Source organism: Cricetulus griseus, chromosome 6, assembly GCF_003668045.3.
Source record: "Cricetulus griseus strain 17A/GY chromosome 6, alternate assembly CriGri-PICRH-1.0, whole genome shotgun sequence".
Taxonomy (NCBI): domain Eukaryota; kingdom Metazoa; phylum Chordata; class Mammalia; order Rodentia; family Cricetidae; genus Cricetulus; species Cricetulus griseus.
Window position 1 is genome coordinate 27,336,229 of NC_048599.1, and position 26,613 is coordinate 27,362,841.

A 26,613-nucleotide genomic window follows, 5' to 3' on the forward strand; every position below is an offset into this window, starting at 1 on the left:
GTGAACACCATTCACTTAAATGTTCACAAACCCGGGCAGCCTTTTGGATGGCAATTTGATGGGATGAATATAGTTTACATATGCCCAATGACACAAAGACCACACACCTATGGTGTGTATGTGTTTCCATGGGTGCATGTGTGTACCCCTTTCATACATAGACAGGGCCTCTAACTTGAACCCACAGTACTTCAATTTGGATAGTCTGGATATCTTATTCAAGGGGTCCTGTCCTTGTCTCCTAAATGCTGGGATTACAGGTGGATTGCCACACCCACCCAGCATTTACATAGTGGTGTGATCTGAATTCTAGTCCTTGCTCTTGTGGGACAAGTACTTTACCCAGTGAGTCACTTCCTAGCTCCAATTCTCATTCTTTTTACGGTTCTGTGTGTGGTCCTGGGGATGGAGTCCAGAGCCTCACACACAGCAAGCACTCTACTCCCAAGATTCCCTGCATCGATAATTGTGATATACATCCAAACCTTACTGTACACATCCTATGACCAAATAATCTCAAATCTGGGGGTCTTCTTTAGACACCCATTGCTCGGAGACTCAGTTTACTCCTCTGTCACACAGGGTGACAGACAATCTGTAGCTTTACTTAACTCAAAAAGGGGGAGGGGTGCTAAGATGTTGAATGGAGAGTAGGATACATACGGGGCAAGGTGTGGGGGGGCAAATTGTGAAGTGAATGGGAAGGTCCTTACCCGCCCTGCGGAGGTAGGGCTGAAGGGCAGGCCACCCCTGGGAGACTCTTTCCAGTTTGCAGGAAGGGAGAGAAGCACGGGCAACTCTGACAGGGAGGCCCAGTTTCCTTCCTTCTCTCCTCTGCCAGGCCCTGGCTTCTGTTTTTGGCAGCAGGGCGGTGACACTTGGGCAGTACCTTGCCTCTGTGCACCGCCACATGTGGCATACATTTCCTGTGTAGCAGCAGTGTGAGTCCCCAGGCAAGAGGGCTACAATCCTAACAGCCTAAAGAGACTGGCTCAGTGGATGTGATGGGAGGCAGCATAGCTGTGTGCTGTGTGCTGACACATGGAATGAAGGCCCAATGGTTGGACAGCTTGTCCAGAGGCCAGGAGGCACAGCAGCCTCCCAGCTGTATTTTTCCTCCTCTCAGAGCCTTCATTTTCTTGACTGCAAAACAAACCCAGGATTCCAGTTTCTGCAGTGGATGTACATAGCATAGAGCCTCGAGTCATTACTCAAGTCTGTGTGCTATTTCTATCACTACATGCAGGAATCACGGGTAAGCTGACACTATTTCTGAAGGGGAGTGAAGTGTCACAGGTGGCCAGAGCAGATGCCATTTAAAGCCTTGACAGGCAGACACAGGGTCTGGAGTGCAGCGGAGGCCAACTGTGTGGAGCGTTTGCTCTGTGTACACAGAACAGCAGTTCTCATTCTCAGGCAGACTGTACAGAGGCTTGGGGCTCGAAAGCACACTCAGGGCTTTGTGGGTTCCCTACAAACCAGCACTATGGCTCATTTCCACAAATTCCTTTCAGTTCAGCCCAATCCCAGGGCAGGAAGAGGCTTCATGTTATTCGATGACAAACCAAGGTTGGACAGATGCTTCACCAAACAGAGGGATCCGGTCTCCTCTGTGGGTGACGGTTATAAATATCTCACACACTGCAGTGTTGAGTCAGAGTGGGAGCCTTGCGTTCTGACTGGTAATAACAGAAGGAGTTTACTGAGCCCTTTCTATATGCCAGGCAGTGTCCCAGGAGCTTTACCTGCCCCCAGCAGGTACTTCTAACACATGAGGCAACGAGGCCCAGGGAAGTGAAGTGTCTTGCTTGGTGTAAGACAGATGGCGAGTAGGACTGAACCCAGGCAGCCTGGCAGCCTGACCACTTGTTACTAGCTGTCCTCCACCTTCACTCCCTGGAGAGTTCTACTGGAACTGATGACGCTAAAGAGGCCTGTGGCCTTCACTAGACAACAAATTCTGAAGATCTCTGGCTCTGGCAGGCCTGGAACTCACTCTGTAGACTAGTCTGGCCTCGAACTCAGAGATCAACCTGCTTCTGCCTCCCGAGTGCTGGCATTAAAGGTGTGCATCACCACCGCCAGGCTGAATAGTTCATCACTGTAGTTACAAATTGGTAGATTTGCTACCAATTTGATTTGAGTTTTTAAGCCAAACACTGAAGAAAATTAGAGAATGGGGAAAAAGTTTCACGAATGGCTGAAATAAAATTAGCTTTCAGCACCCTGGGTATTCAGATATCAGTGTGGGAGCCAAAGCAGCAGAGGGAGCCAGATGCCTAGCTTCAAGCCACTGGCACAGCCAGGGCCCTGGAAGGACTGCTTTCTGACTATACCCCAGAGACAGACTGGAATTCCCGGGCCATTTTATTGCTGTCTGCCCAGATTGAGGCCCTCACCCCACACTCACCCCGTTTGCCACCATTCTGCCTCCTGGCTGTGCTCTGAACTTGCCTTCTTCCCATCTTTGCCCCCCTACCCCTTTCTGGCTTCACCCAACTGGACCAGCCCTTTTGTTTCTCCTTCCAACTGACAGAGCACACTCTAAAGCCTACCCCTGCCTGTATTTGCTTAAAGACCTCCAGAGTAGATCATGTGACCCTTTAATAGTTAGGATGCAACTAACCCATGGCAGAATGAATTGCTACAGCCCCTACCTAAAGATACAGATTCAGGTAGTCTTTGACTCAGTAAGCCAATTTCAAGAAATTTGCCCTACAAACAAATTATGAAATCATAAATGTGTAAGAATATTGATTTCAGAATGATTTGTGGTGGCTAAGGACCAAGACAAATTTTGGAGGCCTCTAAATTAGTGGCTCTCAAATTTTGAGTGTGCACTAGGATTACCTGGAAGGCTTGCAAAACACTCTTCTGTGCCCACCTTGAATTTTGATTTCAAATCTGCATTTGCTGAGGGAACTGGTGCCCTGAACAAACTGTGGATACAGGAGACATGGTGTTGACACCTGTAGTCTAAGCACCTGGGAAGTTGAGGCAGGAAGAGTGCTAAGTTCGATGCCACATTGAGCTACCTAGTGAATACCAGGCCAGCCAGAGCAACACGCAGCATTCAGCCTCATAAAAACAAAACCCAACTCCCTCCCCACTACCCTGAAAAGGACCATCCCAGGTGTACCAACACACCTGGGTGTCCAAAGGATGGATGAATAAGACCCAGGCAACAGGGGCTGCTGGCACAGGCAGTAGGGCGGGAGCTTTTCATTATGTACCTGTGGGCCTTTTGTGTTGTGTACCAGGGACCTATTTCACTTTGAAAAGGCTGAGGCAGCTGTGACGCAGAAAATGACTAATTCACACTGCTGAACAAAAACAAGCTGCAGGGCAGCATGTACTGAAAAATCACTTTCATAACAACAGGCCTACCTGTATATACAAAAGCGAGCATTTATTTCTATACACGCAGAGAATGTTCTAGAAGGCAAGCTGGGGATATAGCTGGTGGGAGAGCAGATGCTTAGCATGTATGAGGCCAGGGTTAGATTAAGAGTGCCATAAAAGGGCTCAGAGATAAGAGCACTGGCTGCTCTTCCAGAAGACCCGAGTCCAGTTCCCAGCAACCACATTGTGGCCCACAACCATCTGTAATGAGACCCGGTACCCTCTTCTGGCCTGGGCAGAACACTGTATACATAATAAATAAAAATTAAAAAAAAAAAAGAGTGCCGTGAAAATGAAAAAGTTCTGGAAGGTTCCACAAGTAGCTGGGCACATGTGTCACTTCCAAGAGGTTCTGAAGCGGCTTTTCTTTATGCTCTGCCACTGCCTGAATTTTACACACCAGAACATTTTTGCTAAGTAGCCACTTGAGTGTTACATTACCTTAAGAATACTTTTCCTCAGAAAGGGTGTAGTTCCCCAGGCATCTTGTCATAGCACTCAAGCCTCTATCCTGGGCTCCTGTTACACTTCTTACTGCTCCCTCTCCCCAGCCTGTTGAGTTCTCTAGTGCACAAAGACACCTGTTGCCTCTCCAAGATACAGAATTCCCTCTAGTTGGCTGGTTGTACATTCCGTGTCTTAGCCCAGCACTCCTGGCACCTTGCCCAGGATCTGACAACAGATGCCCAGGGCTGTTGGCTAAGAGATCCCTCTGTGCTATAGGTGAAAGCACCAATCCGGCCATCAGCTCCCGCTCGGCTGGAATTTACTCCCTCTCAGGGATATAGGCTTCTGACACCCCTGTGGGGGCTTCTTCCAAACATCCCTGCACATTTCATCTTCTTTTGCTCAGGACTGTACAATATGCTCTGCTTTTTACGGATACTATGACCCCAGGGGAACTGTCCTCAAATGCTCTCTCTCAGTAGGCCTGCCTTGGTGTTGAATATCAGTTGGGAGTGCCAAGCTCCTGGGTCCTCACTGTCTCCTGTCAAATGAGCTAGGCGGACAAAGGAGTCATCTGGCTCATCATATCTCAGGTCAAATCATAACTTGTGTGTTTTCAGAGGCACCTGTATCAAGGATGGCAGCACAGTCTTCTAGAACTGGGCCCACCGGTTCATTTTTGAATGGCAGAAAGACCTTCACTCTTTGACCTTCGGCTCTTTTTTCAAATGGATCTGATAAACGGGCTTTGCCTGTCGCTCAGCACTGTGAGCGTGAGGGCAGGTAAAGGTTCCCTAAGTTAAGAGCACCTGTGTTAGTGGGGCTGGGCAACCACTAACAAATGGGCAAGTCCTGTGTAGTTTCAATCTTTTAGGAAGGCCTCTGTGGACGATGCTTGGAACACACAGAGATCATGGCCCCTTTCTTCTGTCTGCACCCTCTGCTCTGCTACACAAAGCCACCTGCTGTCTCCTGAAGTGCATCCATCCTTTCTGCTTCGGTACCTTTCTTGCTTTCCCCAGCGTAGAATGCCCTCTTCTGGCTGGAATTGTACATCTCACCCAGCCAGGATGCCTCCCTGCTCTGCCTTTCTCTATAGCCCACCGCAGCCCCTGCTGCATCACAGACCTGGTTATCCTCATCTTGCCTATCTCCCTAGACTCCTTGGTAACAGGGCTCTGACCCACTCATCTATGCGACATCCCTCATCCTTGACAACAGCTTAAATTTAAACACTGGTGCCTGGAAAGTATTTTCTGTAGGGTGATCCATGTATAGGTGACAAGGAAAATCACCCAATCTAGTGTTTGCTCAGCCTCACGCCATGCTGCCCCGCCCCCACCTCTTTTGAATCCTGTGTTTCAGAACTTGCCTTAGCAACAAGTATCTGCCTGACCAGACTGGGAGAGGTGAAGGAGCCCCAAAATCTCCCTAGAAGAGGAGCAAAGAAAATGGGTCACACCCAGGATTGTCAGACTGAGTGCTCTCTGCATCTGCCCAGAAAGAGCCTGCAGGAGTCTTCCTGGTCTTGGTCAGGAAGGTGGCGTACCCTCAGCCACTGCTCACACTGGGTGGTGTTGTGAGAGTTGGAACTGAAGCAGTTTCAAAAGTGCCAGCTGACTTGTGGACCTGCCCTCTCTGGGGAGGGCAGCTTCCTCTCCAGGCCACCTTCAGGTTTGATGGGGGAGGAACAGTGGGGAACTGTACACTAGGAGGCTGTTGAAGGCAGGATGCCAGGAGGGAGAAACTGTTGGTTTCAACGGGCCACAGAGGCTTTGCCCTATATTAAGCCCTATATTAAGGGAAATTTGGGAGGGAAGGAGGTGAAAACTTCTGGAGTCCCCCTGGATATCCAATGAGATCGATGTCATGGATGGCCAAAGATTGGGTCTGCCCCAGTCTCATAAACAGTTGGACAGTGGCTATTATTTAGACTCAATTTGCAAAGGGATTTGGTCTTAATGGTGTCTGGGCTTTAGTTTGGATAGATCCAAGGCTGGGTGTTAAGTTGGGAGAAGAAGTCAACTAAAGAAATCTAAACCTGGGGAGAACCAAGGCGCCACATTCCAAAGAGCTGGATGGCTGGAACTGGCTCCAGTGAACAAAAGAGAAGCTGAGTTGGTGCTCTATTCCCCCACCCCACCCCACCCCTTTTTTTCTGGGCAACTGGGTCTCCCTCTGTAGCCTAGCTACATTGGAATTTTCGATTCCCCTGCCTCAGCTCCTTGAGTGCTAGGCTTACAAATGTGTGCCATCACACCAGACCTCTATTTAATTAAAAAAAAATTTTTTTTTTTTTTTTTTTTTTTTACATTTACTTATGTAGTGTGGGTGTGATGAGGCTAGAAAATAACATGCAGGAGTCAGTTTTCTCCTTCCACCATTTGCTTCCCTGGAATTTAACTCAAGTTACCAGGCTAGGCGGCAGCAAGCGCCTTTTATAACAGCTGCGCCACCTCCCCGCCCCTGGGTTTTGTTTGCAAGTCAGGGAGAAGGGTCTGATCTAGGGGTTCCTGGTGGACACAAAGGCAGCTGTGATTCCAGAGCGACAAAAATCAGGGCCTAGGGATGGATCTGGATGCCACAATTAACTGTGGGTGTGGCCAGGCATGGCTCCTAGCGCGATGACAAAAGATGGTGCCTTTCAGAGCCATACCTGTGAGGATCACACTGGGGCTGACGGCTGGGGTGATCGTCAGCCACGGCTGGGGTGATCGCTCTGGGTGAGGTTGCAAACACCTGGCTGCTGATTAGCCATAGCATCAGGTGGGGCTAGTTTGGCTGGGCTCAGAGGAGCCAGTGGCCGCCTTTGTGTCTGAAGTCGGGCAGACAATGTTCCCAGCTGTGGCGTAAAGCAGGGGGCTTGGGGGAGGGGATACGTCGGGGTCTGTCTGTGAGCCGCTATCTGAGGACAATGCTAATCCCCGCTTTTGGGAGTGGCCAGATCCTGGGACACCAAAGGCCACCCACAGATGTGGACGCAGGTGGAGGGAATGGCGATCGATGCCAGGGTGGGTGCGTGTCGCGGGGGGCAGCTATCGGGTCTGCAGGGACAGGTTCGTGGGGGCCGTGGCCGGGCTGGGGGTGGAGGGCGCCCGCTCCCCCTGACCCTACCTTGCCGCGGGCGCAGCGCACTGAGCGCAGGGCGCCGAAGAAGATGGGCAGCAGCGCCATGAGCAGGAGGCTGCCGTAGGCCAGCGCGATGCCCTGGGGCGTGGAGGGTGGCCGCGTCGTGCCGTGGGCCGGGCTGGGGGTCTGGGTGCTGCCGTTGTGCGGGTCTCTGAGGGCCGAATCCATGGCGAGGCTGCGCTCGGGCTCCGACTCCAGCTCCGGCCGCCGCAGCACGAACGCAGATGGCAGGCGAGGTACTGCGGGGAAAGCCACGTTCCCCTAAAGAAACAGGAAGTGACGTGCCTCCTCGCCTTTCCGCGCCTCGCAGTGAACGCGCGCGCGTTCTCGCTACCCCGCCCAGCCTGCGGATCGCCCTCTAGTGGCGATGAGGGAGGGGCGGCTTGTTGCTAAGCAACTTGGAGGCCGACCCATAAAAGCGCTCTGGACCATTATGGCTGTAATCCATCCTGAGACTTGATTTCTTCCTTACCAGGCTGTCCTGCTCTCCACAAATTCTCAGTCTTCGGCCAAGAAGGATGCACGCATCCATAAGACACTCAATTGTTAATTTGTACATTAAATATTTATTAGGGTGTCCCACTTCTAGTCGCTCTAGGACACTGAAGGGAACAAACAAAAGATTGTCCTTGCACTCACGAAGCTCACATTTTAGTGTGCAGGGGTTGGGAGGGGAAGATGGAAAGAGAGTAAAATGAACAAAATAAATTGTGAAGTCTAAAATGTATCTTTTAGAATGGCTTTAAAATGTAAAGATGTCAGCATATAGGTGTGAGTTCTAAACCATGTTAATGCAGACAAATCAGAGAAAAATAAAGCAAAATAGGGAGGGTGCGTAAAGGGTTTGCTTATTATGTGCCAGGCAATAATAATCCTACCGCTCCATAACCCCGTGCAGTTTATAAACACTGTGGCTCTCATAACTGGAAGGATGTATGTGGGCAGATGTGTTTGCTCAGTTGGCTTGTTGACTAGGCACTTAACTGAAAAAGACAATTAGGCTAAAATTTAGTATTTTAAAAAGTAACGTTATAAACCTGGAGAGTTTGTAAAATTATGGTTACACACTTTAAATTCAATTAATATGTTGCTTGTTTTACCTATTACTAGGCTTCTTGTTCTTGCTAAAAATCATATCATCCAATCATGTTCCAATTACTCATCACAATCTTTGAGATTGATTTACATCTTGTATTGATGCCATTTTTATAGGCCTTTGATGACTAGAATAGTGCCATGTTGTTATTCCTTGTTTGCTTTAAAAGGCAGGTAGTTTATGCACATTAAATAACTCAGTCTTGGAGGTCAGGCATGGTGGTACATGACTTTAGTCTCAGCACTCAGAGACAGAGGCAGGTAGGTATCTGAGTTTGAGGTCAGCCAAGGCTACATGGTGAGAACCTTGTCTCAAACAAATAACCAAAACAACAACTCCCCCTCTTTAAAAAACTCAATCCTGTGGCTGGCACAATGGCTTGGAAGTTAAGAGCACTTTGCTCTTATAGAGGGCAGGAGTTGGTTCTCAGCACCCACGTATGGAGGGTCTCTGTTGCCCATCGTCCTTTTTTGAAGTAAATTGGTGCTTCCAGGAGTAGACATGTCCCACTCATGAAAAGCCTTATGTTCTTAAAACATTTGAAATGTCATAATGTGTAGGCCTTTTAAGTGTTTGAAGACCATCTATTTAAAATATAGTTTGACCTTGAAAACATACCTAACTACAAATTTGATTTTTATAGATGACTGCTAACCTGTATTTCTCTGTTATTCTAAATAGCCATTAAGGACTAGAAATTTATATTACATTGTTAAATGATTTGCATAGGTACAATACCTTAGACAAGAGTAGAAACATATATATATATACATACATATATATATATATACACACATATATATATAGTATAACAAAATAACCTTAAATTTGTATTAGTATACAAAAATCCATATCAATACACAATATTTGAGGCTAGTGCTTCTTCAAAAGTAGACCAAATAATCCACCTGTTTATCCCATCATTTCTATACCATATCCCCCCTTTTTCCTTCATCAAGAGATTTCTGAATCCAATCTTTGTTTAGCTTTTTTCCTATCCCTGACCACCAACAACTTGTAACCAACCCCTGTAAATGATGATAAATATCCATTACCCACTGAATGACAAAAAATCCACTCACCACACTTCTTGAAAATGTGGGTATCATGTTCTCTAGATCGCTCCCTGTTGTCTGAGGGTGATGTCATCTTTAGGGGACCCTGAGAAATTGGGATAATGATCAAGTCCTGGGAGAGTTAGCTGTATTATTTTTTGTTTAGTCTTTGTGTGATGGGAAAGTGTAGAGCTTATCTGAAATCTTGACTGGGTATCCTGTAAGACTGGGTATCACAGCTAGTGGCTTTGAAGTTGTTTTGGATGCAGAATTTTGAGGAAACTGTAACACAGGCATTCTGAGAGTCTGGATCACCTGGGCTACTTGTCTTTATTGGTGTCTGGTCCTTTTGTTCTGAAAACACAGAAACTTCTAAAGATTATATATATCTGTATTAACACGAGACTGGAATGTGCACTATGCACAAGTCAATTAAACATGTTTTTTTCTAAGATTTTATTTATTTATTATGTATACAACAGTCTGCTTCCATGTATATATGCACACCACCAGTAGAGGGTGCAGATCTCAATACGGATGGTTGTGAGCCACCATGTGGTTGCTGGGAATTGAACTCAAGACCGCTGGAAGAGCAGCCGGCTCTCTTAACCTCTGAGCCATCTCTTCAGCCCCCAAACATGTTTTTTTTTTTTTTTTTTTATGTTTGAGCAGGTAAAAGGCTTCTGTTAACTTTATAAGTCCATTTGGATGCTGTAACCAACCAGTATCCATGCCATACGAAAGGATGGCATGTAATAAGCCATGAGGATTCTGTAGCCAACAAGATTCATCATGTCTCATCCAGTCTCAGAACTGTTCCCATGTCAAGGGATCAGCATATATGTCATCCATCCTGTAGTCTTTCTTGGTTTCTTTTTTTATGTCTGTAGTCAAGATTTTCAAAAGGTCTCCTCCAATCAAATCTGATCTTCATTAATTTTGAAGAGAACCGTAACTTTTTGTTTCCTGTGGAAACATAACCTCTCCCCTAAAACAACGTATTTTTTGACTTTCATCTTGAAATTAAGACATTCTTAAAATATGTAGGCTGGTTTAATTTAGCAGTTTTTATAACCAATGTCTCTTAGCAGTTATTGTTTTTTTGTTCATTAGCATTTAAAAAATTTTAAATCAACAAGACATCATACAGGATCTAGACTCTGTATATTTCCCATCTTTATGTGGCTTATTTTTTTATATTATTCTTTCCTTAAAGACTTTGCTATTATTTTTAAAGTATTTATTTTTTCTATCACTGTCTATAGTCATTTTCTTTCCTTTCTTCAGCGCCTAAAGTGCACTGTACCTTTTTAGAGGTTTTCTGTGTCTGGACCTGGCTTTACCAAATGCCTGCAGCATTCTTTGACTGTGTGAGAGAAATCTTAAGCTGCCATGTCAGCCACTGTGAGACTCAGCCTAGTGCATGACATTTGTACCTGGTGCTGGTAGTTGGCTCCAACCTGCAGGCAGTGGTAGCCCAGTCTCTGGATGCCAAGCACTGGCCTCCCTAAAAGACTGTAGGACGTCTGGCTCCTTGTCCAGAACTTTCAACTTTCTCAGGTCCCATGTCTGGAAATTCGAACCTCCACATTGGACGTCATATGTATGTGGATTTTTCTTTGGGCCACCAGCTCACAAAAAAATAACATGGAGATTTATCAATTATAAAAGCTTGGCCTTAGTTTAGGCTTGTTTATAACTAACTCTTGTAACTTAAATTAACCCATATTAATCTATGTTCTATTGTTAGACCCCCGAAAACTCAAGTATCCGGGGTCCCAGGCCACGTTCTCGGTCACCCCAATCACCAGGCGGATTCGAGAGCTTGCTGCAAACTGCACGAGGCTTTATTGTAATTTAACGAGCTAACCCCATGTTAGCTCGGGTCTTTCACCCACCCGCCATGGCGGACAGCTAAAAAAGACAGCTCCTAGGGTCTCCCAAAAGATCTTATAGGGCAGCGTAAGGGGAGTGTCTAGGGGTATGCACAGGCTTACGCACAGGCTCACGATTGGTGTGCTTCCAGGCTTGGAGGGCTTGCCCTGTGTTGATTGGTCAACTGGTTGTTATGGCCCATAGGCCCTCCCAGGGTGGTTGCTATATTCTCTATGTCATTGCTGTGCGCTTGTCCATAAAGCACACCCAGGGTCGTAAAGCATAGCGCCACCAGCTAACTTCTGATTGGCTCCTTGTCATGAGATAGGCATCTGACTTTCCAGTGACTAACTTCTGATGGGTTCCTTGTCACGAGACAGGCATCTGACCTCTATGTGACCAAGGCAGGTTTATGGCAAGCACATGTTTGGCTGTTATGGCTGCCAAAAGGGAAGCTGGTTCCTTCATTCCCCCATTTTCTTTTTTGGAAATTCCAATCATGGAATTGCTGTCTCTCTAGCATCCCCATCAGGGAGTGATAGATATTGGCATCCCCATGCAAGGGAGTTCCTTTTGACTTAGCATTTTAACCAGGGAAAATGGACGCCGAAATTCTTTTCCAAACTGCTTCCTGCTGACTTTGGGACGAAGTTAGGGACCCCAGAAGGTTGAAATGCTAGTCAAAAGCAAAAAGGAATTTAGGCAATGGGGAATTCATCAGGGGCTTCTGGTTAGCAGACACTGTTGCAGAGACAGGGGGTGTCCACATCAGCTGGACTGGTTCACATCCACAGCAAGTCCAGGGCTGCAGTCTACTTAGAACAGCCTGTAGTCAGCAACTGATACTCAGATGTCTGCCAGAAGCAGAAACCTGTTTAAGACATGTTTAAACTAGGAACAGAGGTTAAAACTTATTTACTGAAGCCCACAGTGCAGAAAAAGCAGATATTTGGATATCTGTTTAAACAGCAGGAACATATTTATAACTTTGAGTCCTAGCAAAAACTACAGATTTGGGCTATAAGCATGTACATTTTTCTTCTGTCCAGAGAGCCAGGTATGGATTGGACAGAGGTGCCTTTGGCCTGATGAAAAGCCCTTTAAGTTTGTACTTAGATGACAACCAAAATAAACTTAAAAACCTTGAGCTCGTGCCTGAACAGTATATAGTCATTATTTTATCAGCTAACATACTGACTAGTCTATAGTGGATCTGACTGACTGATGCTGTCAAGCTGACAACCAGTAATATTTCAGAGATCTGAGAAGGGTATATTTTATCCAAATCTACTAAAAAGTGACAGAAGCCAGTTAGAAGCCAGTCCATATACAGTTAGCCATACCCAAGTTTCTCCATTACCGTTGGAGGCAGCTGTCTCAAAGAACAGCAATCTTCGCCAGGCCTATACTGTGAGAGTTTTTTCCTCTCTGTGGAAGAGGGACATGGAAAAGACTGACCTTGTTTTGTCTAGGCAAAGGGGGTGCAATCAATTTTCCAGTGTCCAGCAGCTTTGTCCACAGTCTCGGCTAGGTTCTGGCAGGCGGTAGGTATCACATCTGAGCATCTCGCTCACTGGTCCAGGTGCAGGAACTGGGTTGCCTCATAATCTTCTTTGGAGACTTTGGGTCACTGTCAGGATCTGGCAGTCTGTCTGACATTATAAACTTTAAAGATAACAATTTAAATGCCATATTCTGAAGATCTCTGAAGCATTAGAGGTCTGTTTGTCTGTTTTAGTTGCTTGCCTTAAGCACATATTAAGCACACAGGTGGCTAGGTAATGTCTTATTTCTGTAATTAATTTTTAGTCTGACTGTAACTGGTTTTAACTTAGTAAAATGTTTGAAACAGCACAGCTGAACTTAAAACTGCATAGAGCTACCTTATATTCCTTAAACAGTAGCTTAACTTCTGAGGCAGGGTTTTTCTGTGACTTTGGAGCCTGTCCTGGAATTCGATCTGCCGGACCAGGCAGGCCTTGAACTCATAAAGAACCATCTGCCTCTTACTCCCGAATGCTGGGATTAAAGGCGTATGCCACCAACGCCCTCAATTTAAAGGCATGTGCCACCAACACCCTGAGCTTAAAGGTGTGTGCTACCAACATCCTAAACTTAATTTTTTAAAAACATAAACTGTAACATCTTATAATAGATCAGCATCTTTCACAAAACAAGAACTTTACATTGTCAGGCTTTGCTTAAAAATAATTCTAAATTGAAGCTCTTTAAGTACAAACATTAATAAAAACAAACATTTGAAAACTGGTTTTAAAAAGAAATTTAAATTCCCTTAAGGTCTTTCTGTAATATATAGAAGCATTAACATTTTGAATCTTAACTGAAAAACTTGTTTCTAAGATGGTATCTCTAATTTCCATGCGGTCATCTTTAATCAAGATGTCGGTTTAAGTATTCTTTTTTTAACTTCAGCAAAATGGCTACCAGGAAACAGAACATTTTAAAACAAGTATAAATAAATTACTTGAGAAATAAACAGGACTTTTAAAAACAGAATTAGCTTAATATGGTTAAAATTTTAATTTATATTACCATTTTTAAAAATTTATTATTTGTAGACATGAGAAACCATAGCACAGTTTACAGTTTACATTTTTCTCTGACTTGTAACAACCTTTTCTCTGACCTTTAACAACTTTCCTCTAACCTTCTACGACTTGTTTTATCCCTCTATAACTTTCTGTAACAACCTTTTCTCTGCTACGACTTGCTTTAACTCTCTATAACCTTTTAGTTCATTTCTCTGACTTTCTTAGACATTCTTAGACAAATTTTCTTTTTTCCTTTCCCTCTTTATTACTTAAGCCTTTTACATTTTTTTCTCATTTTTCAGTCAACATAAAAATTTTATCAAAGTCCCTTTTACAGTTCTTAATAACTTTAAGGCCGTTTAGATGTCCGGATCAGGCCAGATAAGTTCATACGCTCGAGCTCCATGTGCTCAAGGCAGAGAGACCTGGGGTGGGGGTGCTGTTGGTAACCCCAGACCCTTGGCCAATGCAGGGGTGAGAAAAAGACCCCTGCAGTCCCCCTGCATACCATGTGTGTAGAGCACAAAGAATGCCGGGCAGCTAGGCAAATGGCAGGGACCCATGGGACCGGCAAGTGGGGATAGGGAAAGACTCACCTACATTGGCCAGGCTCAGCTGTAAGGGCTGCAGCAGCGGTTCGAGTTCAGATAAGCAGCCTCGGGGGACTCCAACACAACACATTCTAACCCATGACACATAGCAGAACTCCTTTCCCGTGCCATGTGCTTAGGGCAACAAGAAAAGACCCCTAACCCATGCATGCCACAAATATGAAACATGGACAGACATTAGACAGGACAGACATTAGACAGGACAAACCGCAGCAAAGAAATGGTGCCCCAAACCAAAATTACAAACAACCCTTGGACTTTCATCCAGGGCAGAACCAAGGTTCTCGCAAGTCTGCTTACCCTATGGTTCAATTACAAATTCTGCGCAGATCAAATACAAATTACAAATTCTTCGCAGATCAAATCAAGCAACCCTCGGACTTTTATCCAGGGCAGGACTTCAGGGTCTTCCCCAGAAGTCCGAATTACAAATACAAATTCTGCGCAGATCAAATTCAAGTCATGGCACCAAACCAACAAAACAAAACAGCAAGAGACATAACAAGCAAACATATAACATACATAACATTGAACATATAAGTTGCGAGCTCGAATCATCTTATCTCCAAGATCGAATCCACTCAGGTGAAGGGTGGTCGCAGATCCCGGACGAGCCCCCAAATGTTAGACCCCCGAAAACTCAAGTATCCGGGGTCCCAGGCCACGTTCTTGGTCACCCCAATCACCAGGCGGATTCGAGAGCTTGCTGCAAACTGCACGAGGCTTTATTGTAATTTAACGAGCTAACCCCATGTTAGCTCGGGTCTTTCACCCACCCGCCATGGCGGACAGCTAAAAAAGACAGCTCCTAGGGTCTCCCAAAAGATCTTATAGGGCAGCGTAAGGGGAGTGTCTAGGGGTATGCACAGGCTTACGCACAGGCTCACGATTGGTGTGCTTCCAGGCTTGGAGGGCTTGCCCTGTGTTGATTGGTCAACTGGTTGTTATGGCCCATAGGCCCTCCCAGGGTGGTTGCTATGTTCTCTATGTCATTGCTGTGCGCTTGTCCATAAAGCACACCCAGGGGCGTAAAGCATAGCGCCACCAGCTAACTTCTGATTGGCTCCTTGTCACGAGATAGGCATCTGACTTTCCAGTGACTAACTTCTGATGGGTTCCTTGTCACGAGACAGGCATCTGACCTCTAAGTGACCAAGGCAGGTTTATGGCAAGCACGTGTTTGGCTGTTATGGCTGCCAAAAGGGAAGCTGGTTCCTTCACTATCATGTGGCCTTACCGCTCTTCTATGTTGCATCTCCCGTTTCCTTTCCCTGTCTCCTGGCATCTCTGCCCTTCTTCTTCCCAGAGTTCTCTCTGTCCCTAGAAGTCCCGCCTACCCTCTTTCTAGCTATTGGACACTTGCTTTTTATTACATCAATCACAGCAATACATTTTCACACAGTGTACAAATATCCAACAACAGGGATATTTTCATGGTGATTTTAAATCCAATCAAATCCACAGTGAAAACTAACCAACACAACTTGTTCTCTGAGAGGCTAAGAATGGCCAGTGGGAAGCCTGAGAGGCTAAGAAGCCCAGAGTGAAACATTTTATCTGGGGATGGTGCACATTGACACTTAAATTCCTAAGAGGATTTGCTACAGAAAAGCATTTCAGGTTGAGTTCACAGAGAGAATAGGATAAAAGGGTAGATTATTGAATTTCCTTTTAAACTAAAAACATTACATTATTTTCTATTTCTTGTTTAAGGTATTTTTGTATATTGATGCAAATTTAAGGTTATTTTTGTTAGAACATACTGTACATATGTTTCTACTCTTGTTTAAAGTATTGCACCTAAGCAGCTCATTTAACAATATAATGTAAATTTCTAGTCCTTGAATATTATTATAAACTATCTAGGATAATAAAGAAATGCAGGTTAGTAGTTAGTCACCTATTGCAATCAAACTTATAGTCACATTAGATATGTTTTCAAGATCAAACAGATATATATTTTAGACAGACAGGTGGTCTTCAAACACCTCAGATACCTACAGACCTAAAACGTTTTAATGTTTTAATAATATAGGAGGTTTTCACCACAGTGAGACATGTCTGCTACTGGCAGCACCAATCTACTTTATAAAAAGTAGATCTTTATGGGCATCAAAGAACCCCCATATGGAGTTTGCATTCACTGTGATAAAGCTAGCCATTTGGGCAAGAAACTACTCTTGTCTTGACTGCTGGCAGTATGATGTCCAAACTGGACAAGCAGGACACAAAGAAAAAGACCATCAAACTTTGCCAAGACAAGGTAGGACAGTCCTTCAAAAATTCTTGCTTCATAGAAGAGTCTTCCAGATATTCTAGGCCTGAAGGCCAAAGATTGGAACCTTGGGTGACATTTGGTCCAGGCAACCAAATGTCTTTGTCCTTTCTATAGGTTTAGAAGTGGCTTGATCTACACTTCCTATTTACTCAGGTAATATTATGTCCTTCTGGAGTCTTTGATGGAGTTGAAAACTAGGTAGCTATAGTTGCAGGTTTCCTAGATATGATAGAAGGTAAATTGGGCACGGAGCTTTAAACTCATCAAGCTAAGTAATAAAGTGTTTCCTCTAAATATGCCAAATAGAAATGGACTGGACATTGTAAATGTAATTTTTACTTGATAATTGTTCTTTTTTTTTTCTGAGACAGGGTTTCTCTGTGTAACAGCTCTGGCTGTTCTCAAACTCGCTCTATAGATCAGGCTGGCCTCAAACTCATAGAGATCCACCTGACTCTGCCTCCTGAGTGCTGGGATTAAAGGCATATACCACCACTGCCTGGAGATGATTGTTCTTATTATTTATAGTTTTATTATGTTAGAGTTAAAACCCTTCCTTTTTATTTAGACAAAAGGGGGAAGTGTTGTGGAGTTTTCCTTTACACTGTAAAGATATGTCACTGTGGCTTGTTTAATAAAAAAGCTAACCAGCCAGTAGCTAGGCAAAAGTTTTGAGGCAGAGAGAATGCTGGGAACAAAAAGGGTGGAGATGTCAGGACTTGCCAGCAGATGAGAGGTAATAGACATTACAGGAGGACAGGTAAAGCCATGAGTCAGGTGGCAACACATTAGATGGATAGAAATGGGTTAATTTAAGCTATACAAGCTAGTTAGAAACAAGCCTAAACTACCAGACAAGCTTTTATAATTAATAAGTCTCCATGTCATTTTTTTTTTCTTTTGTGAGCTGGTCGCCCAAAAAGAAAAATCCATCTATACAAGTCAATGGAAAGCAGAGTTTCATTTATTAAGAGAGATTTTTGTTGCTGTTGTTTCAAGACAGGGTTTCTCTGTGGCTTTGGAGGCTGTCCTGGAACTAGCTCTTGTAGACCAGGCTGGTCTCGAATTCACAGAGATCCACCTGGCTCTGCCTCCCAAGTGCTGGGATTAAAGGCGTGTTCCACTAACACCCAGCTATTAAGAGAGATTTTAACTTAGATTTAAGTGGGGGAGTTAAGAGAGAGATGCAACACCAGGCATGGGTAAGGTTTCTAGAGACAGCCATATATATGGTTTTGGTGGCTTTTGAAGGTACATTGCTCAAAGGTCTCCAAAGGACCTTTTAAAAACACCTTTTTTCCCCCTCAGCATCTGCAGAGATGGGCCAGTAGTTAAGAGCACATAGTCTTCTTGCAGAGGACCCACATTCTATTCCCAGCACCAAGATTGGGTAGCTCATAACCACCTGTGACTTAGCTACATGGAATCTGGCGCCCTCTTCTGGCCTCCTCTGGCACCTGCACTCACATGCACACTCCTCTACCACATATGCAAGATTAAGTAATAAAATACATTTCAAATTAAAGATTAACCTTTTTGGTAAATTAGCTCATTGGGTAGTTTCTGAGTTGCCCTAGGTAGGATTGCAAGACGCTAAGGTGGCAAATGATCTTAGCAGTGGTAAGTACAGAGACACAGCTCCTTGGTGCCCCTGGAGGCAGCCTGTGGAGTTCTTTTCAGAACTGTCTACTCAGGCTAAGCGGATGCTTGACCACACTGATGGCAGAAAAGAATTTCAGAACAAGCCAGCATCAGACAGTGTTGGAGTTTATTAAAGGAGGGGATAGTATAGATTCCTAGCAGAAGGGTCAGATAAGACTTACTGAAGTATGAGAAAGAAGCTTGCAGTTGTTTTCATTCTGGGTGTGTAGGTGACCCCGAGGATTTAGGTTCTATTAATTTGCAACAAGAGCCAAAGGTTAAAGGATCCCCTGTTGTAAACAAAGTTTTAAGGTGGATGTACTTAGGTTTAGGAATGGGGGAGGGGTAGGTGGTGCATCCTTCTGAACTAGGTAAAGCAGTTGGCCCATCGTCTTAGACATTTCATTCAAGATGTCTATCTTTAGGGACCCATTAGGAAAGCATCATCTCTGCAGCTATTTTGGCTTTCTCCATGGTGTCTGGAGTCTCCTGACTGTCAGCAAGAAAGGCAAACCAGTGCATAGGATGAGTGAGCGATGAGTGAGCTCTTTGCTCCCCCATGTCCCCTTTGCTGCCTTTCTGTCTTGACTCAAAATCATGAATAGCAAAGTTTGAGAAGGAGTTAAATCATCTCTTTTACTGTCAGTGGAGTGTATAGTCTTACTTGTCAGGTTATACCTGGGGAAAGAGGAAGACCATACTTGGTCATATATGCTTAGGCCTTAAGGTCTGTTGCTACTTTAACTTAAAAATTTTTTTTTGGTTGTTTTGGGACATTCTCACTATGTAGCCCTGGATCGCCTGGAACTCACTATGTAGACCAGGATGGCCTTGAACTCACAGAGATCCTCCTCGACCTTCTGAGTGTGGGGATTAAAGGCATGCTCTTTATTTTAACATTAGTTGAAAGGTCTCTCAATAAACGGAATACTGTCGCTACGTTGTCAGCCCTCCCAGCAAATGTTAATTGCTTGAGAATTCTTGCTTCTCAGCTGGTGAGAGGTGTCACCAGCCTCTGGAATGAGGGGCTATTTTTCCTTTCCATGTCTCCTTCATTTTTTTTAAAAAATCCCTTCTTTCTATCTTGCCTCAGAATGACAGCATGTTAGTCATAGACTGTTAGCCTCACACACACCAGGTTGGAAACATTTTCCTGGCACTGGTGTTCTTCGTAGGGAGGGAATTGAGTATGGGATGATTCCTTGGTAACCTGCTGTGGAGAGGGAAGACCGAGTGCTTTGTCTGGCAGGGCTGAAATGGCAACTTTGCTTTGCAGGAGAGTTTGTAGGAAAGGGAATAGAGGGACAGAAAAGACCTGGTGCTGGAGCAGAGAGGGACCAGGAGACAGGAACTCCACCGAGGGAGGGGCATTCGTGTGTGTGTGTGTGTGTGTGTGTGTGTGTGTGTGTGTGTGTGTGTGTGTGTGTGTGTGTGTGTGTGTGTGGTGTGTGTGTGTGTGTGTGTGTGTGTGTGTGTGTGTGTGTGTGTGTGTGGTGTGTGTGTGTGTGGTGTGTGTGTGTGTGTGTGTGTGGTGTGTGTGTGTGTGTGTGTGTGGTGTGTGTGTGTGTGTGTGTGTGTGTGTGTGTGTGTGTGTGTGTGTGTGTAGGGGTAGAAGATGCCTTGTCATGACATACTGATTGTGGTCTTCTTAGTTTCCGCACACCTCGAGTGCCCTGGTGGGAGGCACCTGAGCATCCCAGTCCTTCCTTCCTCTAACACTGAGTGGTGTGAGGAGCTACACACAGAGAAGGGATTTTGGAGTGAGAGGGACTTTGTGTCTTCTGCCCAGTTGGAAATGCATTGGCCGGGGCCAGAGTGAGAGTGAATGAATAAATGAAAGAAAGAAAGAAAGACGTGGTGTCAGGGCCAGTATACAGCAGAATGGACACAAGATACAGGTAGGAAAAAGAAGATGTAGGTGACGTTTTCTGTTAGAATTCTACTTGAGAGATGGCTCAGCAGTTAAGGGTATGACTGTTTTACCCAAGATTTGTGCCTAGCACTCACCTGGAGGTTCACAGATGCTCATGACTCCAGTTCTAGGGGATCTGGTGCCCTCTTCTGGTGTCTGCAGTCACCTGCACACATGTGGTGCATATAAACACATTCAGGCACACACACACACACACACACACACACACACACACACACACACACACACGTAAATAAAAAGTAATCTTGGGGCTGGAGAGATGGATCAGCAGTATGGTACTTGCTGTTCTTGCAGAGGACTTGGGTTCAATGCCTGGCACTACATGATAGCTCACAACCTTCTGCAACTTAACTTCCAGAGCTCTGACTTCTTTTGGCTTCTTTGGGTACTGGCCATCCATGTTGGACACATACATACATGCAGGCAGAGCATTTATGTACATAAAATAAGATAAATAAATCTTTAAAAATATAAAGAAAAAATAAAACTGAATGAAAATAGTCCCCTGAAGGGGCGTGAGAAGATGAAATGTGTTGGCAGACTCTCCCCAGTCTCCAGGGTCTTAAGAGCTATGTAGCTCCAGCTAGCCCTGAACCCTTGATACTCTTGCTTCAGCCTCTTGAGTGTGGGGATTAAAGTGCATACCATTGTACCTGGCTAGGCCCTAGGCTTCTAAATAGATGTATTGGACAATGAACTAGGTAAGAGTGGAGGTGGGAAGAGGTGGGAAGTCCTTCTCAAGGTCTGTCTGGAGTTCTTTCTCTTGGAGGCAGAGGCTCCCCTTGGTTTAGTGTCTTTTCCTGTCAGCAGAGGGCAGTCTAGGACAGTTAACAGATTTGCACCCTCCCTGCCCCCCCCCCCCCCGGGGTGTGTGTGACTGTTTGCAACATGGACCCTAAGGAAGGCCACATTTGGCTTCGGAGAAGCTACAGGCCAGGCTGAGTCTAGAGAGAAATCTGGGCCTTATCAAATCCAATGCTGCTGGCAAATCCAAGCCACACCCTCTCTCCTGGAGTATTTCAACTGCTTCCTAATTCTCGCCTAGAGTTCCTTCCCATCATGCCTGATGTGCTGTTAGAAACCCTTTGGCAAACCTATATATATGCCTGCAAGATGGTTTCCTGTGCCTCGCCATCACCTTCAGGCGCCGGGTCAGTGTGAAAACGTGGACATTTAACTTATCTTGAACATTTGAAAGACGTAGCAATCTTGGCTCTGCATTTTGGGCTGTGTCTAGCAGTTTGTTTTTGTTCGTTTGTTTGCTTTTATTTTATTTTATATGTGTGTGTGTTTGCCTGCATATATGTATATGCACCATGCTCATGCCAGGTGCCTGAGATCAGAAGAGGGCATCAAATCCCCTGGACCTGGAGTTACATTGGTTGTGAGTGGCTGTGTGGGCGCTGGGAACTGAACATGGGTCTTCTGCAAGAGCACTACCTGTTCTTTTTTTTTTTTAAGATTTTTATTTATTTATTATGTATACAACATTCTGCTTCCATGTATATCTGCACACCAGAAGAGGGCACTGGATCTCATAACAGATGGTTGTGAGCCACCATGTGGTTGCTGGGAATTGAACTCAGGACCTCTGGAAGAGCAGCCAGCACTCTTAACCTCTGAGCCATCTCTCCAACCCCGAACCACCTGTTCTTAACCACTGAAACATCTCTCTAGCCCTAAATAATTATTAAATAAAGTGAATAGGTGGTTTCACGGAGTGTATGGTGGTCTTGGTATCTCACCTCCCATCCCTCATCCTACACAGCTGTGCTTCAGGGTACAGAATCACACAGGTTAGATGTGGCAAAAGACTCCCAAGTCCACAGAACAATGTCCTCACCCCTTGGACTGGTAATTGATCCTTTTATGCCAATCTGGCTTCTCCCCGAAACCAAACCTCTCTTATCCCCAGACTTTAAGCTTACAAAACCTACTCATAGGTTCCCTAGTTAATTGAATTTATTTATGTATTCATTTATTTGTGTATGTCAGTCATGTATATCATGGAGCATCTGTGGAGGCCACAGAAAAACTCTATGGACTTGGTTTTTACATGTGGTGATGGCTACTCTTGGTTGTCAACCTGCCTACATCTGGAGTTAACTAAAATCCAAGTGCTGTGTACACATGTGAGAGTTTTTTTTCCTTAATTAAAGCATTTGAAGTGGGAAGACCCTTTTTTATTCCAGATCTTCTGAGGTGGTAAGAACCACCTTTAATCTCGGCCCCACCTCCTGCCGGCAGCTCTGGTTTGCAAGTCTATTCCTTCAGGGGCATTAGAGCCTACCTCTTCAGAACTGTAGTATATACTGAAGCCTGTGGGAGATATCCAGCCCTGTGGACTAAACAATTCTTGGACCTTCTATTGGTAGACAGTCATTATTGGATTAGCTCGGCTGTCCTGGGAACTCACTCTATAGACCAGGCTGGCCTCAAACTCAGAGATCCCCTTGTCCCCACCTCCTAAGTGCTGGGATTAAAGACATGTGCCACCACCACCTGGCTAAATTTCCTTTCTCTATATAGATCCATTCTGTAAGTTCTGGTCCTCTAGAGGACCTTGATTGATGTGCATGTTTCTGGAGATTGAATTTAGGTATTTATACCTACATGGCAAGCGCCTTCAGCTGTTGATCCATTTCGAAGCACAGTTTTTATTTACTTATTTTTAAATATTTAATTTTATTTTGAAGATTTCTTTTATTTTATGTATATGACTGTTTTGTCTGCAAGTATGTATGCGCATCACATGTGTGCCTGTGGAGGTCAGAAAAGGGTGTCATATGTCCCTGTTGTTTATTTTTGAGGCAGAATGTATCCATGTAGGCCTGGTTATCTTGAAACTTCACATAGGGACCAGGCTGGCCTCAAATCCCCACAGATACACTTGTCTTCTGCCTCTTGAGTGCTGGGATTAAAGGCGTGTGCCACCATGCCTGATAAGATTTATTTTTACCCGAATGTGCATGCCCATGTGCATTTTTGTACCATGTGTATGCAGGTACCTGTAGAAACCAGAAGAGGGTATTGGCGCTCCTGGAGCTAGAGTTTCAGGTAGTTGTGAGCCATGTGATGTGGATGCTGAGAACCGAACTCAGGTCCTCTGAAAGAGCAGTAAGTGCTCATAGTGGTTGAGTTATCTCTCCAGTCCCATTTACTTATTATTTTAATTTTAAAAACAGGATCTTGCTTGTAGCCCAGGATGGACTTAGACTCATGATCCTTCTACATCCTCGGCACTGAGATTTCTGGCATATGCCACTGGGCGTAGTTTCATTATTCTAAAAGAATTCAGGATGGCAGGCCAGCTCTTTAAACCACTGCCAGCTATTGTTTGATAACACTGAAGTCGGGGAGTTTGCACCTGGTCCTATTCCCTAGCTTTCTAGTGGGGGAATGGAGCCACCAGAGAGAAGGGACTTGGTAAAAGCCCAACTGGAGAGCAGGCTCGGACTGGGGTGGGCTCAGCCGTTGGCCTTTCAGCCCACAGTTCTTTCCATAACCAGCCAGAGGTTCTGCCAGGTACTGACTGCAGTATATGGGGCCTGACCACCCCGAACAGCTTCCTGGTTCTGAGCACTTGGAGTTCCAGCATCAGAGGCTGCTTCCTTTGGAGGGCAAAGGGAATTGAAGGCCCCTTGGTCTTCAGGGAGCCCCAGCTCATGTTGAGAAAGAAGTCCAGTGATGAGTCCTCTGATAAGCTCACGTCAGCCTGTTCCCAGGAGGATGAGCTGGCTGACCAGCAGCCAAGGGCGAGATGCCGTGGGAAGGAGATCCTGACTGACTGGGGGCCTGAGGAATGTGGGAAGCACCAGGCAGGCAGAGCAACAGGGTGGGGAGGTTGTGTTAGCCTCAGAAGGTCAGGCAGCTGTGAGAGCCAGGACTGAGGTTGGCTCTATGTCAGTGCTATGGTGCTGACTTGCTTCTGTGTTTATCCTGAGGATTTTGCATGCCAGGAAGTTGCCAGTCCTGGGTGGTGGTTACCATGGCAACTATCTCTGCTCTATAGTGACCAAGGAGACTGTTGCCATGACTATGGCTGCCAGGTAAAAGAGACAAATGATTGGCTATCAGTTCCTCCTTGAGAAAGATTCTTCCTCCCCTCCTCCTCCTCCTGCCGCCAACTGCTAAAATTCAGTGGGTGTGGGCCAGATACAGTGGCGCCCAATGGAAGTGTCAGACACCAGAGACCAGGTGTACTGCCACCTAGATGCAGGCTGACATTCTGTGAAACGGGGTAAATCTCTGCTTTTGTCTATGCCTCAGTTTTCCTATCTGTATAATTCAAAGACTGGACAAGGTCCCTTCGGTTGTAAATTGAGGTTGCCTTTAATTGGGAAACATATTGGAAACCAAAGGGTTGTTTCAAAAATAATGAGACCAGTGTCAAAAGCTGTCCTAAGGACCCTAACTGATGATACTTACTGCCTCAATGGCACTGATGTGTCAGGTATTGCCCTCTCTGTGACTGTGAGGAGGCCTGAGGAGGCTTTCAAAGAGTCTGGAGTGTTCATTGTGTTTTGGGGGAGTGGTACTAGGTACTCCATATAGAGCCATTAATAATTACCAGGATGCTATAGATTTCTTTTTGGATAGCCTCTGATTATATAGACACTGATGGCCTCTAACTTAGGATCCTCCTGTTTAGCCTCCTCATTGCAGGTGTATGTCACCACACCCAGTTTATGTGGTTCTCGGAATCAAACTGAGGACTCTATCAGCTTAGCCACACCCCCAGCTCACAGTATGATCACACGCTTGCATCAGAGCCTGAGGTTTGCTGTGGTGGAGTTTATGAGCACTGCACTTTCTGATGTCAGAGAGATCAGGTTGCATCTGGCTTAGCTGATGGCTCTCAAGCCAGCCCAGCCTTGGTAGAAAGATGTCAGGATAAGCACATCTGTCTCTCTAGTCCCCACCTCCCTGGGTTTGCTAGCCTGGGCTCCAAGAATGGCTGATAGTTTGAGAAACAGGCGGAGCATGGCATGAAATGGCAGGGCCTAGGAACCCAAGGAGGAAGCAAGGAGCTTGGATGCTTCTCCTGGGGCAGATGCCAGGTCTGTAGCCTCCAGGATCTGCCCTTCCCCCTGCAAGCCCAACAGTCCCGCCCCTTGCCTTTCATAGCAGGACTTTGCAAACAGTCTCTCCGGATGGACACTGGACACGGCTGCACCTCCTCCCTGCACACTTTCCATTCCCAGACTGAGCCTCAGCCAGGGTTCCTCAGGAAAATTGGCTGAAAGAGACATTTTCCATGCTCTTGACTCCTTTGACTGCCGGCACTCTTCAGCCTCTTCTCCCCTTAGTGACCCACACCCAGAAAGCAGGGATGTTGTTTGGTCAACCTGCTGTCATTCACCCACCACTTAGCTTGAAGTCATTTTGTCTCTCTATCCTCAGTGTTCTAGACTATGAAACAAGCTGCTCAGGCTGCATGTGGTACTGCAGGCCTGTGATCCCAGCACTTGAGAGGAGGGGCAGAAGAGCAATTTGAGTCTAGCCTGGGTATATGGTGAGACCTTGTTTCAAGATCAAACCCAGGAGGCCGAAATGACGTCTCAATTGGAAAATACTGTGCAAGTATGAGGACCAGATTTGGATCTTCATCATTGACAGGTAGTCATGACAACACACCAGGAATCCAGCACTCAGGGAGATGGAGACAGGATCCCTGGGGCAAGCTGGTCAGCTGAACTAGTCTAATTGGTGAGTTCTGGGTTCAAGGAACAGATCCCGTTTCAACAAATAAGGTGGAGAGAGATTTCAGAAGGCAACAGATGTCAACCTCTGCCTTCACCAGACATGCACACATGTACACCTCCATACATGCCTCTGCACCCATGTATGTGAATAGGTATTCACACAGGTAGAGCATGAGAATGGACACATGACACACCACACACACACACACACACACACACACACACACACACACACACACGGAAAAGGGGGCTGGGGAGATGGCTTAGTTGGTAGAGTATCTGCCATACAAGTAAAAGGGACTGAGTTCAGAGCTCCAGAATCCAAATAAAAAGCTGGGCACAAAGGCACAGGCCTGTAACCCTTAGCTGTGGGGGTAGGGAGCAGGGACAAACAGAGATCCCTGAAGCTGGTTGGCTAATTTAGCCAAACCAATAAGCTGCAGATTCAGTGAGAGACCCTGTCTGAAAAAGTAAAGGTAAAGCTAGGCAGGGTGGCCTGCACTTTTAATCCCAGCACTCAGGAGGCAGACACAGGCAGATCTCTGTGAGTTTGAAGCCAGCCTGGTCAACAGAATGAGTTCCAGGACAGCCAGAGCCTTATGGAGATACCCTGTCTCAAACAAACAAAAAGTAAAGGTGGAGAGTGACAGAGGAAGGACATCTGGTATTGACCCTGGGCGGTTACATGCCTCTGCACACATGTTCATGTACAAACCCACAGACAGGCTTTCTCTGTGTAACAGCTCTGATTGTCCTGGAACTTTCTTTGTAGATCAAGCTGGCCTCAGACTCACAGTGATCCCCTGACTCTGCCTCTTGAGTGCTGGAATTAAAGGCGTGCGCCACCACCACCTGGCTGGTATTTCTTATTTTGTCTTTCAAATTATAT

At 45.6% G+C, this 26,613-nt stretch overlaps 1 protein-coding gene across 1 annotated transcript in view; it reads right to left on the bottom strand.

The window, feature by feature from the left end:
- Positions 1–7,256, bottom strand: part of Hm13 (histocompatibility minor 13) — a 39,339-nt gene extending 32,083 nt beyond the window's left edge. Inside the window, exon 1 of the mRNA XM_027421496.2 lies at positions 6,964–7,256. Within this exon, the coding sequence (XP_027277297.1) occupies positions 6,964–7,146 (183 nt within the window). The 5' untranslated portion in view covers positions 7,147–7,256. The remainder of the gene's footprint in view (positions 1–6,963) is intronic.
- Positions 7,257–26,613: the final 19,357 nt, after the last annotated feature.